The following is a 17,718-nucleotide window of genomic DNA, read 5'->3' as shown; positions in this document are numbered from 1 at the left end:
TAAGCAGAGGATTTTTAGGAAAGTGCTGGTACATCTACTAGATCTCTCTCTCCCCCTTTTTTCCAATTTATTTTATGGCTTTTGCTGAAATTGCGGAGGCCATTAATGCCAGGGGATCTTTGAGGGAGCTCCCAGAGGGAATTCTTCACACAGCTCCTAAATTGTAATTTCTTCTTTTTGTTTTGACAGGAGGACCATCTTATCCTCTGATCTCCCAGGACCATTTCTTCTGTTTCTCTAATCTGATCTTGTTCTTTTATAAGTTCTACAGCTCAGAAAAGGAGGAAAACTAAGTTTTTGGGTTTTCAAGGACACCCCTGAAAGCTTTCCCCCTGCAGGTTGTAATCTCAGCACAAATCTAACTACCAGCAGTGGAAACCTTTTTAAATGCATTTTGTCAGATTTGTGCTTTTCCCCCTCCTTTGTCTTTACATTCTGCCGTTGCCTCTCTCCATCTCTGCAATATTATCCCTCCCTCCAACCCTCCTCCACCCTCTTGTTTAGAAGGTGCAGCAGCATCAGGGGATTCGTCTTTTTGAAGTGTGTGATTAATTTCCCCTCTCAAGGTCTGTTTGTGTGTCCGTGTGTGCAAAGCCACTGTGTCCCATTTCTTACCTAAGCTCATTAGTACATGTGAGAAAATTTTTGTTTCTCCCCTCTCTCCACTCTCCCCTTAGTCCTCTCAGACTCACGTTCTCCTGCTTGCCTCTCTTCTTCTACTCCTTCTTTTATCCCATTACCTTCTTGTCCCTTCCCATCCTCCTCTTACTCCGTCCTTATTCTCTCTGTCTTCCTCACTCTCCTACACACACACCTTCTGAGATCAGATCAGAGAGGCCAATACTAACCACTGTCAGCTTGTCACAGTTCAGTTTGAGCCAGAATGTTAATGTAGTACAGTTCGTGCATAACAATGTGTGTCTGTGTGCTTTCAAGAAAAAGTCCCACCTACAGAATGCAACCGAACCTGTAATTTTTTTTTTTTTATGTGGATCAATATGTTTTCTCCAAAGGGGAAAAACCACTGTCTACTAGATACTGAAAACAGTAAAAACAAACTGGAACAATAATAACTAATAACAAAACCTGGTTTCACCATCAGGTTTTAACAATGATAGCGACTGTTATCTCAAGGTTTTGTACACAGGAGTAATAAGGGTTCATATTACGTCACGACTCCTTTCATGGAAAACATCATGGCACACTGAATGCTTTTTAGATGCTTTAGATAAAATTAAGATGGTTTCACCACCGGTTTAAAAAGCTGTCCACATTAAATTCATAGCCTCAGCTTGGTAACACTGGTGTTGAGAGACAATTCAAGTCAAACCTAAATTGCCAAACGTTGTGTCGGAATGTTGTGAGGTGTCCCAAATGCAGCATCGGTCAGTTTTTTCAGCTTACTATGACCTGGATGACTGAGAATCTGCACATACAAGATATAAAATGATCAGTTGTCTTGTCTGATGGCTAGTTTGGTTTTCTACACTCTACAGCCATCAGGCTTAAACTGTGTGGTCTGAACAGAAGCAGCTTTTACTTTGAGCGTGCACCAGTTCTGGTCATTTCATAGTGAACAAAGTCCTTGACAACGCTGAACGAGATATTTTTCCACCTTAGCCAAGTAGTTTTATTTTGACACTTGTGTATGAGGACTTGTTAACTCTGCTAGAGTAAACCCTAACAATTATTTTACTATTCAAAATGTTTTTGATATTGTTCTTTCTTGAAAATGGATGTTTGCTACAGTTAGTTTTACCACTGTATGAGTTAATATTACTGGAGGACGTTTACTTCCTCTGTGCTTCTTGCTCTGCCTGTGGAACTCCAGGGACACTGCCTGCTTGTCCGCCTTGCTGGCAACATGCTAGCATTCACATAGCATGACGAGAGCAGCCCACAACATGACAGACAGGCAGATAAACACGGCAGACAGACCGGCAGACTGGCAGACAGAGTGCGGAACATGTCACATGAAGTGCTATGAGAGACAGACAGATGGACAGAGGGTAGTGGTTCTGTTTTAGGTGGGTAGAGGATGTGTGCCCCTTCTACATGGAAACGAGCCCAAGAGAGACGAGGGGAGAACGGATAGTGCTACTGGTGGAGGGTGTCTTCAGGTTTCTGAAATTCAGTTGTCCAACCTTTCTGTGGTGCCTAGATTTGGCTGTCAGCGCAAATAAAATAAACACTGTCAAATAAAACCACAACCTGCATTTTTAATCTATTAATATTTTTTAATCTAAGTGTGTGCTTGTTCATTGTGTTGAGACACATATCTAACACATTCAGCTTATTGTATTCCACCTGTTCAGAGGCAGCTGAATGGAGTGCAAGTAAAACTAATGACTGAGCAAACAGAAAAACCAGTTGGTTTTAATCACTGTAACACAGAATTGATCCATTTTTGTTTTACTTCTTTTTTGCACCCTACTTTAAACACAGTCGGTTTATAAGATTTTCTGAACAACTCATATTTAAGCGGTGTTTTCAGTTACTTTTAATGTTACTTCGTGCCAAATAGTCTCACAAAATCAGCTTGCATGGCCAGAATGATGAAAGAAAAACAAACAACTAATGGACTGTCTAAAACAGGGTGTTGGATGAGACACCCATGGAGAAACACATGGAAAATATAACCCTTAGAGGACACGAAAATGAGAGACAGAGAGAGAAGCAGGTGGAGAAAACAGATTGAAGAAGCAGATAAACAGAAAAGAAGAGCGGAAACCAAAGAATAGATAAGGCAGTGAAAAAAGGGAGATACAAGGTGAGGGCCACGGCAAATCATTATAGCAGACAACCTCATCCTTCACTCTCTGATGCTCTCTCTCTCTCCCTCACACACACCATCCTCTCTAATCTAACTCCTGTGGCAGTGTGAATAGATACGGTCGTTTAGTGCCAGCAGCGCAGCTCCTGGTACCCAATGGCAGCAATCTGCTGAGTCAGGAGCTCTGCACTGCATGTTTGTGTGTCTGTGTGTGCATGTGTGCCTTTGGGAGTGTGCGCATATTAGTGAGGCCCACAGTGAGTTAGCGCAACAGCGTTTGTAAGATTTAGCTGAGTGCACGGACGTGTGCAGCACGACGGGCTCCACAAACTGAGCGCTAACTACACACACACAGCACAACATAGCCACAGGGGCAGGCTGACAACAGTTCACTATCATTACCACGCCGGCAAGACATCACTGGTATTACCATGACAACAAGCTTTCACTGTCATCACCATGACAGCTGCAGGTCACGACTAGTAGAACTAACAGGGCTCATTAACATGATCCGAGAGGAATGCAGGGCCAGCATCATTTCTTAACAATTATACTTCACATCAACTCAACAACCACAGTTTTTCATCATCTCCATTCTGTACAACAGACTGGAAGTCTGGCAGCCAATGGGAATTCAATGTCAGCCTTTGTTTCTTTGGAGGATTTTTGCCCATTTTTATACCATTTTAAATGTTTTTAAATCCTATAATCTACACTGTGTAATATGAGGCTCATTTCTAAAATAATGTGCTAATGTCACAAGATACTGGCGCTTTAAATATAGGTACTATTTGTTTACAGTTGAAAGAGTTCAGTATCACATGTATGTATTAATTCATTCACCCTAATCTGGTTGCCTGCTCGAGTGTTTGGTAGGTGTCCTCTGATTAGCAGCTTTTTACTGTGTGACAGCATATAGCCTGGAGTATACAGTATATCCACGGGACCATTTGTATGGCGTTAGGACTAAAACATAGTCAATAAGTGATGGACAGCGTTTGGGATTCTTAGTTTTTTCTCTCTTCGAGATGTGACTGTGGCAGCTCCCTTGTGTGTCTCAGCCTTTGACTGACTTCAGCTGGAACAAAATGCAGCTGCCACCGTAATGGCTGGTTCAAAGAAACGGGACAAACTCGAACCTGCTTTTTACGATTTCCATGTCTCTCAGTCAAATTCAGAAATGTTTTAACTGCTAACTTGTCAGTCTCTTCAGTTCCAGGCCTCTGGTTACATTCATGAGCTGTTGACCCTGTGAACATTGACAAATCCAGCAGCTGATTTATGCGTTGCACTTATTCAGATGGCGGTTGACGGTCATCCCCTCGGACAGATGAAGAGAGTCTGTGTGATTGTGGAAGGTATTCAGTGTCAAAGCTGCAGTCTGAAAATGGTTATGAGACGGGCTGTGATAAATAACAGTAGTGAGCTCCTGCACGGCATCCACAGTGTGGACAGGAAACTGCTTTGTGGAGTAGTTAGCTAAACCCAGCAAGAATGGTTTGCTAGCTTATGATCGAAATAATCAATCTCATGATTGTAGCTTATGATCGAAATAATCAATCTCAATGATTTCTAATCAGAAGAAATACATCATTTAATGAAAGGGAAGGGGGATACAATTTAAGTGGTCAGTTAAATTTTAAAATTCATGCTATAGGTACAACCAAAAAAAGATTCTGTATTTCCATAAGTGGGGTAAAACTATGGAATAATTTAAGTGTGGACATAAAAAATAGTACTAGAATTGACGAGTTTAAACATAAATATAAAGGTATGTGTCAATCAAGATATATGCAAGAACAGGCTTAATGATTAATTAGATGGAACATTGTGGGTGTGGGGTAAGAATGTTAACACTTTGTAATAATTCTTTAGTATATTACTTGTGTGGTGTAGAAGATAAGTATTTAAGAATGTAATTATGTAAGAATGTTAACACTGTTATAATTTTTTTTTGTATATTACTTGTGTGGTGTAGAAGAGAATCATTTACTGCTTGCAAACCAATGATGGTAAGATGATGTCATGGGGTAGGACTAGATAAGTCTGACTTCTTCCTACTCCATTCAAGCATGTACTAGGTATAAGCACATTGATATTGGATTAGCATTTGTTGGATATGTGTAAAATTATGTGTGTTGACATATCAACTGTCTTTACATGCTTGAAAGAATAAATCAAATCAAATCATTTAATTAGTTTACAAAGAAGAGGCCAGAAAACATAGTATCAAGTTAGCAAGAGACAGGTGGGTTGGCGGTTGACCCTCAGCTCTTTAGCGATCCCCTGTCCGTTCTGTGTTGACAAATTGGTCAAAAATGATCAAAAATTAATCATGGATTTAATAATAGTGAATATTTAGTCAAAATTGCTTTCATGGAGCAGAGGCTGGCAGCTTTTATTTTCTGCTTTTCCTACATCTCAGTTTGTTGTGCCAATAAAAGCACAGTCCAGCCCACTAAACGTCACTGGAAAGGTTACGTTTTGTAAATTATGTTATACAATGTTATACACAGATTTACCAGCAGGAGCGCTGCTTGTCTACCTCTGCCTCTATATCCAGGCCTTCGCTAAGATCCTTAGACTTAGTCTTACTAGATGTGTTAGATTGGAGTCAAAAGGTGCAGAGTCCTGAGGCTCTGGAACCGCCACAGTGAGGACCAGCAGTCAGGAAGAGCATGAGTGCAGAGCTCTTCTGAAAAGCTGTTTTTATAGCAAAATGCACACTGTTTAAAATGTTACTGTTCATATACTATTTTAAGCTTTTTAACTATTACTGTTGTCTCCTTGCCTCTGTTTTGTCTCTGCTTTGTCAGTGTAACAGTTAGAAAGGCAAGTTTTATTCACTGTTATTATAACCACTATTGAAACTACTCCAGGTGAACTGACAAAAATGCATACAATTCCAGAATGTTAAAGTTAAATATGGCCGACTATAAGTGGAAATTTTAAAAGATTAAAGCTACAAAGGTACTAGATTTAACCTGGTACCCCACTAAGATGATAGCTTGCCAACACAGCCTGGTCCATCCTCCCTGTTCTCCACCACAGAGCAGCTGCATGAAATGCATCGAGGTCAGTCATCTGTGTAGAGTAGATAGGAAATCGAGCTCCGTTTATGTGGATAGTGTGTGCCACGATATCTGGCTCAACTATTATTCCAGTGTTCTTTGCTCTGAAGGTGTCAAGTGTGGCCTACTGTGAAAAAATGATGACAGGCCATTGCCGAAACTGTCCACCCACCACGCTCAGTCAACAAGGGTTTGGCTGTAACTGTCACACACTTGAGCTTTCCAAATGTCTTTTTTTTCTTTTCTTTTTTGAGTCGACAGAGTGTGTGTTGGCAGCCATGGCTGTAGTGCGAGAGTGGGTGAAAGGTAGCAGTTTTTTACATTATAAGTTAGAGCAGTAACGACAGACACACTTGTGTTTCCTCTGTCTCACCTCCAGCCATGTCCTCTTCCAGCAGCTGTATCTGCAGGTGGAAGATCTTCTCCTGGAGGTCGCACAGGGTGTGTTTCATTTTCTCCCTCCGTGTCACCATGTAACACAGGTTACGCACCTGAAACACAAGACAATATCGTTGTCATGATTTAGCAGGGACAAACAAAAGCCTAACATAAAGCTTCTTAGTAAGGTGTTGGGCCACCGGGTGCCACCAGAACAGCTGATGTCCAGTTGTGTCACAACAAATACACAAACCAAACTCTACAGCTCAACAAATACACAAAGGACAGAAGAATAATGCAGCTATTTTGGCAAACCAGGTCTGATACCGTTAGCCCACTGTAGACTTCCTGCATAGCACCAAGTAGCAGACACTAAGTTAGTAACTAGATGGTGAATAAAGAATATATATACACAGTGATATTTAAAGTGCAAGACTGTTTTCATCAGGATCTGGAGATGACAAAAAGACTTTTTCAGGTAGATGTTAGTCTGTGTCTGCTGGATTAGAGTGTGTCTTTTTCGGTCTACTCTAGAGTTCTGTTCTTTCCTATAGTAGTCCAAACTGGAACAAAAAAACGTGTCAAAATAACAGCATAGCTGACTCTGTACAAGTGAATTAATCACTATTTACCCTGACAAAAATCCCATCACAAGATAAAAATAAATAAATCAGTGCATCAATATGTAACGTCAGAGGTTTATGTGCATCCAGTGATAAGATAATCAGAGGTAAGAGATCAGAGGCGACTTTCTGTTTCCTGCCAATAAACTGAATTCAAGAGTTGTCATGTCATCCTGCTCCACCATGCTGTCTGACAGTGCTGCAGTGGGTAGAGTAGTCGTCTCCCAACCGGAAGGTTGGAGGTTTGAATCTTGGTGCCTACGGTCCACGTGTCGAAGTGTCCTCGGGCAAGACACTGAACCCCCCAAGTTGCCTGTGATGGCGGCGTGTATGCACGCAGTGGCCCGGGCCCCTCAGCTCCAAACAAAATTTCGTTCTATGTGTCATGATGACAATAAAATAAAGCTCTTCTTATTCAGGTTCCTGAAACCAGGATACTCCAAGAGCTGAGATAATTATAGGGGTCCCGGTGCACATCTCAGACAGGCATTCCTAAAATAATGCTGGTTACAGATCGTGTCCCACCTACGTTTTGCTACAGCACCATAGAGATATATGCCATAGAGATATTTTTGTCATTAGCCATCTACGCCAGACTGTGGAAGTATAACCTGAGCTGATATGACTCTGGCAGCTCAGGCTAATAAAGCTAAGTGAGAGTCAGAGCAGCACTGTACAGCCTGTATCCCTACCCTCTAAATGTTTTTACAGCATCATGTCCACCACAGTAACGGATTACAGCTACTTAATGTGCTCATAGGCACTGTTGTATGTGGAGTTCAAAGCAAACAGCTATGAGCTGGAACAGACAATGACATTAATGTATGAGACAAATAATTTATCCTGTCCGTTTTGTGTCAGTGTATAGTATACAGTATACTGTGGGTAGCAGGTTGTGAAGATTTCCAGTCTGTGTACAGATCTGGATACACTACACTCCACATCCAACACAGCCAGTATAACAAAGTAAATGGAGAGGGAGAGAGGCAGGAAGAGAAACTAATTGGGTCCAAACCAGAGCACTTTGCAAACTAACAAGCCAGAAACTGGATCTCTGCCAACTGGATTTCTCTCACAATAGTAAATCAGCAATGATGTATCTCTAGCCATACTGTATCCATGAGTATGTGTGCAGATTCAGGTATTCAAGAGGAAGAACAAGCAAGGGAATACAAATATAAAGTCATATAACAGAAAAATATTACACTGATGGGAACACAACATGAAACCATGTCACAGACCGGAGCTACTTGTAGTGGACAGTATGTATGTAGGTGAAACAGTACCGCCAGTGTTTGGATAGTAGTAGCAGCTTGAGTTGAAAAATATGATCTGTCACATTAAGTAAAATCATTTCAGCTGCTATTTCAATGTGGCAGATACACATTTAATCATCATTTACTGCAGGGAAATAACTATCAAACTGGACTTGATATTTGGCAGATGTCCACAACATTTGCCCTCGGACTGAGGCCAGTACATGATGGGCTACTGTACATGGATATATTGATAGGGTATAACCTCAGACGCAACAACCAGCAACAGAAACATCACATTCTAACCTACAGTAAATAATATGACAGTGCCCACAACAGGAAGTCAGTCCAATGACAGAAAGCTTGTGCACACTACTTCCAAAAGACAGGCCTAAGTCAAAGCATTGAGAAAGTATCTCATTATTTTGAGTTACTAAGTCATTATCTTTTCTCTTTATTAGTATTATTATTATTTTTACTACATTGTTTCAATAGCATTGTGTCCTGCTGATGAATTGCTTCTTGTTAACCAGACTATATGTTATTTCTCACGTTCTACTGCTCTGTTTCCTCACTTTTTCAAATTCGGCACAAATCTCCACTTGAACTCAAGGGTGAACTTTAGTTGTCTAAGGTCAACATCACTGTGACCTGGATGGCAGAGGCATATAACAGCAAGGCAGTAATTATAGCTTTTAGCTTGTTCTGATGTTATCTGCCCATGGTGCTGCAGATAAAAATAGCTTCTCAACTGGGACACAATGTGCAGAGCCTGGCTTTGATTAGGACACTGTGCGTGTGTGTGTGTGTGTGTGTGTGTGTGTGTGTGCTGTTCTCAAAAGCAACTACCTCTGCCTGGACACATGACAGGGGAGAACAGGATGGGAGGAGAAGAAGAGGATGAACGACACATAAAGAGGGGAAATTGAACCTTGCTGTTTTTGTTTTCTCCTTTATCCCCTGGTACTTCATCTGCACATTTCACTGACTATCTTTCTCTCTGTCCTCCAAACTGTGAATATGGAAAAACTGTCTTAAGCACTAAGTAGCAGTGCGGTCATTTTCCGTTTCTTATTTCAGCAGACTGAAAATGAACCAAACCAATGTCATTTTTGTTGGAAGATGAAGCTGAAACATGAACAACAAATAACACACTTCTGTTCATTCATCTCGAATCTGTGAAAGAAGTGCTGTGTTAATTTGTTGTGTAATAATAACACTTGTATTTAATATAGATTTTTTTGGAGTGAACAGAACTCTTCTGTGTTTCGGCACAGTTTCTGTGCGAACCTTTACCAACTCCCTCCGTTATTCTTTCCTCCACAATTTAATCCTCCCATCTCTACTGAAACCTCTTATCTTGTCTACACATCTGCACTTCAGTCCGTTATTTCACTCCTCTTTAACTCCATCTGTCTTTTTCCAGTCTGTCGGAGCCTGTTCATTCATCCTGAGCAGCTGTCCATCTCAAAATCAACAAACACAACACTGCTCCATTTTTATCCGCCTCATTTAGACATGTTCACCCATAGACAAAATCTGACGACATGTGGTAGGTTAAATGTGTCTGACATGACTTGGCACCAAAAACAGTTTGACAGTTAAATCCAGTGTCTCTTTGAGGGAGAGCCAATGAAAGCAAAGCAAAGAAACGGAATGGAGGCGCGGACAAGATTTCACTGTTTATCCTCTGATAAAGAAACATGATTATAAAAGTATCAATATTTTTATAAGCCTGGCAATCAGGAGTGATTATTTGTCTTTGGATATCTGCCTGAAGTGAAATATGCCTTTTTGGTTACAAGGGTTTAATCTGAAAATAGAGAACGCTTGTGAATATGTTCATACACGGAACATGAAATGACCGTGCAGACAATATCGCCTCTGTTTATCCAAATCTTTCTGTCTTGGCTGGTGAGAGATCTGCTTGCTCATGGCCATTTCTGTACCCTCTGGCTATGCCAAAGTCAGTATGACATACAGTATCTGTGGACGTGAGATTCATTAATCTGGCTGGCAGAAATTGGATTTGGCAGATAATTTGCATTCAGCAGGTGCACCAAAGAGGTGACTGAAAGCACAGGTTGTAAAACTAAATCAGCAAAATAAATCCATCAATGCAACATCTATCTTTTTTTTTTTAAATAGAGAATGCAAGACAACAAGAAGCAGCAGAAATCTGTATGCATCCATCTGCTACTCCTGGTATTGGCTCATCTATCCTCTATCCTCCCTTAATCCCTGAACCCACCTCCTTTCTTTCTCATCTATCCATGACCTGATACGCTGGAGATGATCAGCATTAGAAGTGTATTAACTGTGCTGAGCAGAGCCAACGCCTGTCGTGCACACTGTCCATATCTCTCTGCGAGTGTGGATTCTCAGCTCAACACACAAAGAATCATACACAAACTATATGCTTATGAGTGGTGAGTCACTTGCTGACTGTTTATCTTTCTCTCTCTCTTTCTCCCATGTGCGCGTACACACACGCACACAGAACAGTCAGCAGAGCACTGGCTGTCATCAACCACAAATTACATCAACAGGTGTTTGGCAGGAATGGACCATGCCCTGTTTGTGTGTGTGCGTGTGTGTGTGTGTGTGTGTGTGTGTGTGTATGTGCGTGTGAAAACAAGGGAAAGTGAATGAGTTGCACTGTATTTGCATCGCTGTCCCTGTGAGGACCAGTGTGAGCTTTAGTGAAGTTAGAGAAGTGAAGACATTTTGGAAAAGTGAGCATATATGTGTCTAGTTCACACTTTGACACCCATTCAAAGAGCTATCTGAGGGTTCAGACCTGGTTTTACGATCCAGGTGAGAATCTGGTTTAGTGTTATGTTTAGAGTTACGCATTTAGTTGTGATGGTTAAGCTGAGGCTAAGGGCTAGGGAACGCAGTATGTCACTGAATGTTTGTGAGAAGGAATGGGTGAACAGGGAAATAGTGCTAAAGCGCTTTGAGTGCACTTCAGTGCTATACAAGTACAAGTCCATTTGCCATTTACAAAGATAGAAGTACAAAGTGTGCACAGTGACAGAGAGAGAAAGGTCTGAGAAAGACAGCGTGTGTCTATGTGTGTGCTGAGCCAAGCGGAAATGCAAGAGCTGCGTCAGAACTAATTCCCAAACTGATCTCTGAGATGGAGATAAAAACCCAACGGACGTGTGTGTGTGTCAGTCTGGAGGAAACTGGAACATGTGTCTGTCTGTATTTGTCTGAGAAATGGAGACAGATAAAGGAAAGTGCATGTCTTTGTCTGAAATAGATTTCGTGGTATTGACTTAAGTGATATGTGACGCACATGTGGTAAATCCCTGTAAACACACACTAGGAGGGACAGCACTGAGAAGAGACACAGTAAAGACAGTGAGAGAAAACAAACCAATGCAAGAATTAAAATACAGATTTTTATTTTGCCAATGAGTTATACCATAAAGTCAGAGAGCGCAGAGCAGTCAGTCTTTTTCCTTCTTCATTGCAACTAACTTCTAGCTCACGCCGATATTGATCCGACTCCCTCAGCTCTCAGTGTACAAACCTGTGCTGCCTACTAATGAGAACCATCGACTGTTCACTGGCCCTGAAACACAAAGGCGCCACTGTCAGGAAGCAGCTAGCTAAAGATCAACATTATTGATTTTCAATTGGCCCAGTATCACCCAAACCCAGTATGGAGAGCCTGGGTTAATTACAAACAAGCCAGTCTCACCTGGAATAATTAAACTGGAGCGTGCACCTCAATGCAGGCAGCTTGTTAGAGAAGCAGCTGTGCCACCTACTGTATTTCCCTCAGGAGCTGGTAGATACCAAAACAGAGCTAAAATGGGAGCCAACACTGCGCTTAGATGTGTCATATGGCCACAAACACAACTTCAAATTAATGTTGTGTTGTTTCTGTTGGATGTGTAAACAAGCAAGTTTGGTAAGAACTTTGCAAAATCTCCATATCAGTCAAAAGTCTGGATGCATTCAGTTCAATGGGAAACTGTGCCAAAACTTTTGACTGGTAATGTAACTGTGTATTTTAGATTTAAAAATGACCAGACTTCAACCTGTAGTTAGAACCTGCTTTGTCCAGAAAAACAGTCATTTAAAGGCTTAAAACAACAGTTGATAAAGGCTAGATGCATAAGGAACTTTTGGGCAAAAGCAGACCCCAGATTTGTGGATGTCTTATGACCAGTAAATTACCAAATATATGCTTACTGTGATCCCCAAATTTGGCTGTTCTTCCCCTTGTAGCCAAAAAAAAAGCAACATAACAACCAGCATTTTCTTCACACCAGAATTTAGATGTATGCTTGATTTGGACTGGAATGTCCAGGAGGCAAAGACGTTTCCACAAGACTTCACCTGATGTTATTAAAAACCTTTAAAGGCTCTCCTTCACAAGCCAAAACATCCCAGTGACATGCACTGTCAAAGCAAAAGGCCTGTGCAACATGTCAGAATTCCTATTCCCGATCCAGCAGGGACAGTTACAGCAGGTAACTCCCACACATCCTCATCTGTCACATGATGCATTTATGAGTGAAAATAAAAAGAGACAGACACTAGTGTTAACATAGACATGTAACGCCATCAGTGTTGTAGTGATGCCATATGACACAGACCTGTGGTGAAGAGGCAACTAATTACTTATCAGAATATTGATCTGCTTCCGCAGTTTGTTGCTAACCTAATAACAAAGTGAGAGGCAGCTAGTGGTGAAAGACACAAACAAGGAACTGTCTGATCTGTGAGTCACTGCCTAGCTTCTTTTCAAAAGTGACATTCTCAGCCTGGTTTCCCAAATAAGAGTGAAGGAGGACACTAGTGGCACCAATGATTACAGTGTCATTTAAATTAAAAGACGAATTGCTCCTTCAGTTCCTTCAATGCAACAAAGAGGCTGAAATGATCACTTCTGGTGCCAAAGAAGAAAGGTTCACAGTCAGCCCACACCTGGAACCACATCTGCAAAAAGAAGCTGGCGACAGAACATCCCTAACAAGACCTTCATAAAGGCATAGTTTGATATTTTGGGAACACGCCTTCTTGTCGAAAGTCACATGAGAACAGTGATACCCTTCTCATGTCTGTACTGTAGCTTAGCTTAACTCAGCGTAAAGACTTGTAACAGGGGGAAACAGTTAGCCTGGCTCTGTCAGTAGATAATCAAATCCATCTGCAAGCAACTCAAACTCACAGCCTTATATCTTGTTTGCTGCAGCTGATTCACAACGCAACACAGAAGCTGAACACACTGCTTCAATTCTCAAACTGCTGCTTTGGCTATTTGTGTGTCAAATAATCGATTTTGAAACAATATTATGAGGCGAAAAAATGGTTTAGAGCCATCTCTGATCTGGTGTTGTGTTACAGATGCTCCAGACGTCTCTGGTCCTTTAGTTTTATGCAGCACATATCTGCACACATCTGGATCAAACTGAAGTGAGCTCTCCTTGACTTTTAAATGCTGTCAAACTAAAGCTAAAGAAGTTTCTGTTAAGTGCAGCTTTTTAATCAAAGCTGAGGCATTATCTTAGCTGTGATGCATTATTTTTTCATTGAGTATTTCTCCTTCCATATGTAAAGCGTTATACAAACTTGCCTTTCTTTTCCTTGCCAAAGTTGCTACAAGTCCCTACAACATAAACAGACTGTGGGCTGAAATAACAGCAGTCATGAATGCAAGTCTTGGCAGCAGGACCACACATATCTGTGCTGTGATTTATAATGATCTTCAGATATGATCAGCTACCTGGACCATAATGTACGTAACGTGAGCACCGTAGCAGTGAGTCTTAAAACCAAGAACGGGTTCCCTCGCCCCCAAGTCAGTGGGTTTTTTTGAATGGGTTTTTGGTTAGATGCCTGAAATAAGGTCTGTGGTTAACAAAGGCAATAAGATTTTCATGTTTTGTTCTCTGCACGCCACATGCAACCATCAATGTGGTCATAATTGCAGCACAAGGCTTTGCGGAGTTGCTACTGGACTTTGGCACTGTAGAGGGAACGCAATTCTAGGTGCCAAGAAGAAAAAGGAGTTGTTTTGTTTGTTGTATTCACTGTTCGTCCTCTGAACCAGACGTGGAGAGAAGATGGACAGTTCATTAAACTTGTGAAACCGATGAGCAAAGATGATAAGATGCGGAGGGTGCTGCATTAAAGTCATTTCGTATGTCTGCAGATCGATTTCATGATTTACTGCATTGAATCAAGCCATTTGTTAAGCACCCCCACACCATCCATATTTGTTTATATGTAGTGCTGAGGTCACATGATACTACCGAGCCAATCAGTAGGAGCTGTGCGTCCTCGCCCGCAGAGTTTCAAAGGATGACAAGGCCTGTGTGCTTGCATAGTGACACGATTACTGTGGGTTTTGATAGCATGTGGGAGGTTTGAGGCACCCTCTGCAATGAGCATGTGGCGGCCCTTACTGTCACAGTGTCATCAATAGAAACCTAAAGTAGGTTATGAGTCTGCTACTTATGTTTCCACAGCAGCAGCAGAACTAGTTTCATTAAACCTGAAGCTGAAGGTGAGAATGACTGGGTTATGAAATATCGGGTTGATAAAGGTTTTTAAAAAATGATAAGTCATGAATAGCCCACAAGAAAGTCTACATACTACAGGCAAAGACAGATCAGCTGGAAGACAGGTAGCCATCCAGAGAGACAGTCAGTGAAAGAAGGATAAACAAACAGAGAAGGAGGGAGAGGGTGTGTTGAAGGGAGACCAAGAACATAGGTGGACAGAGGATCATAGTAAGAGCATTTGAAAAATGCAAGGAGGAGGGAAGGAAGGACTGGGAGGAGAGAAGAAAAAATAGGGGGCAGCAGCAAAGGAAGAAGAAAAGGAAGGAAAGACTGGAAAGTGGGTCAGACACACAGACAGACGGTGGAGGCTGCTGCAGCTAGATTGGGCTTTGTGAAACCTCCCGGATGTGCAGCACACACAGCCATCAAACACATACACACACACACACACACACACACACACACTACATGATTTATTAGCTCCTGCTAGTCAGTCGGTGACACTGTAGCCACGCCCATCTAGGATCCATGGCAACATCATCCTCCAATCAGAGCTCAGATGTGCAGTTTTTGGCTGTGTGTGTTTTCCTCAAATGTATCTACATGGATTTAAGGGTCTTACTCTGGATTTTTTTAATATAACTTTTTAAATCTGTGTAGGTGTGACAATTCGTCTGAACATTTTCATATTAAGTGTACAGTAGGACTGCATCTATGCATCCAGGTGAACACACATTTGCAAACTAACATGCCTGCTGGAGGAGCCTGGGGAGGGAGTCTGGATCTTTGCCAAAACAATAAACTCTAAATAAACCGCGTGACACATTCAGCCCCTGTCTCGCCACTCATTCCTCTATGGTCGTACACTTCTCTTTTCTTTTTCAATGTGCACTGCTCGTCTCCCTCTCTACTTTTGAAAATCTACAGCCATCCTCACTTTGTCCTGTGTCCTCCCCCATCCAGCTGCATACTCTCCTTCTCACTTCACTTCACTGTTTCACCCCTGTCAGCTCCTCTGTCCTCTTTTCCTCTCCAACAGACTCTCTACCTTCCATCTCCCTCCCTCCTTATGCACTGTCCATGTACAGATTAAAGGGGAAAAGAGAGAAAAAGATGGAGGAAAAGAGACAAAGCAACAAACAGGCAGACACACACACACTCGCACAGTTTAATTAAAACGAGAGTAAATTGTATACACACCACATCAGGCCTAATAACAAATATTTAAAGATCAAATCCCGGTCATGAAAACCTTATTACTGCAAAGCCCTCGTCTCCATTGGTTTGAGCTTTTATTGAACAAACTGTTTCATATCAGCAAACAAAACAGGATTTGGGGAGGGATTAAACTGTCTCCAAAATCTCACTTGACAATGTATCCAGACAACATGGATTGGCCGTCTTGTATGCAGCATGCATAAGCCCTGAAAGGATTAAAGAAGCGACTGGTCTGAGCTCTCGGAAATTTCTAGTCCTTTGTACCACAGTTCCTTGAGGAATCCCCAGTACTGTCAATATAGTCTTCTGCTGGTGGCCAGTGGCACTCTGCACACAATTACTGTGTAAAGTTAAACAGTGGCTATCTGGGCCTGCCATAAACAAATCAGATTGTCATTACAGGCTGTATTGAGTTCAACCAGGTCAGATTTAGATGAACGTGATGTATTTTAGTCACAGAACATACTGTATATTTTATGTGTTATTATTCCACTAAATATAACTTTTTAGTCTGTTGTTTCAGTTTTAAACCATTCTATTCTGTGGACTGTGGGTCTCGAATAAAGTGCAATCCAAATCTACTTTTCTCCATGTTAGCTGACTTGCTATCAAAGTGAATTTGCTGGTTTTAGAAAGTGCAAAATACTCCACAATTTTGATAGATGAATGGAAAAAATCAGAGGGGCCTTATTTTTTAAAAGAGGAGAATGACAAGCAGCAACAGCCACTTTGAAATGAAAATCAAGTGAGCTGGTGGGAAGGCTTCACACAGTGCTTCAATGTGTACAAGCGATAAAATATGCACAAATATAAAATGGTTATTAGTGTGTGCACATGTCCAATTACAGTCAAGAGGTTTTAGGTATTTAAATCTGAGAGAAATAACGAGAATAGCACATTCTTAACCTTGCATCATCCTCTTCAGTGGTGATCATGCTGCTATTTACCTGTAAGGACTGTTTGAGAGTCTTCGCAAACTACAGAAATGCAAGCGTCATAAGCAAGCAGTACGTAAGCAGTGGATAGCTTGAGTCTTGGTAAATGCAATATACTGCTCACCCAATAGGGGGGCAACAGTGACAGGCCGTTGGTCCTAATCAGGTCACGTGATTTATCCAGCAGAAATGAAAACTGCTGCCAAAAGGGAGTGCATCATTTTGCGTCTGCTGAATCGTCACTATTAAAAGAAAAAAAAAAAGAGGTTTGCATTTGCCCTATGATAAAGATGCCGATGAACATGAACAATTTCGAGCAGCCCATTTTTCTAGACACCAGAAACAAGTCTCTGTACAAAAAAAAGACTTCAGAGTAGATTGACAGTACAGTAGTTGCATGTTAACAATGTTAACAATTAAAATCATCTAAAGTTAAATATTTCTAAGTGAACACAGATCCTACAGGACTCCTACAGTCTCTCCTGCACTGCACAGAAATGAAGACTTGAGGCCAATGAGGCAAAAATTGATACAGCGCTAAAGAACAAATGTGGCGTTGCTACCTCCAGAGAAGCTTCTCACTGCTTGGCAGGTGGAGTACAGTGGTTCCACTCCATCCACCACTTCTCAGGAGGGGAAGTCAGGGAGGAAGTTATTCTGACTCAAATCACACTCAGCAGCAGGAGCAGGGCTTCACACAGTGAGGAGTAAAGCCTAATTGGCTATGTTTTATTGCCCAGCCAGCCACGGGTAAGTGGAGGTCTGAGGAATGTGTTTGCAGATGCTACAGGGTGCTCAGCAGGGACGCTTTATTCCATAATGGTTTGAGAGCCTGGCTGGAACAAAACGATAGCATGGGGAAACATTGGTGAAACCACGCTCAGAGCTTTACGGTGGAACTCGGTTAGGGAAGTGATGGATTTTGGGTGCTAGCAGG

The 17,718-nt window shown here is 41.6% G+C and overlaps 1 protein-coding gene across 2 annotated transcripts in view; it reads right to left on the bottom strand.

Moving 5' to 3' along the window:
* jade2 (jade family PHD finger 2) overlaps positions 1–17,718 on the bottom strand; it is a 148,175-nt gene that overhangs the window by 19,134 nt on the left and 111,323 nt on the right. For both annotated transcript variants that reach the window (XM_020611973.1, XM_020611974.1), the window contains exon 11: positions 6,218–6,335. In XM_020611973.1, coding sequence (XP_020467629.1) covers positions 6,218–6,335 — 118 coding nt within the window. The remainder of the gene's footprint in view (positions 1–6,217; positions 6,336–17,718) is intronic.

Source organism: Monopterus albus, unplaced genomic scaffold, assembly GCF_001952655.1.
Source record: "Monopterus albus unplaced genomic scaffold, M_albus_1.0 scaffold119.1, whole genome shotgun sequence".
NCBI classification, from domain to species: domain Eukaryota; kingdom Metazoa; phylum Chordata; class Actinopteri; order Synbranchiformes; family Synbranchidae; genus Monopterus; species Monopterus albus.
This window is presented reverse-complemented; position numbering and strand designations above follow the sequence as displayed.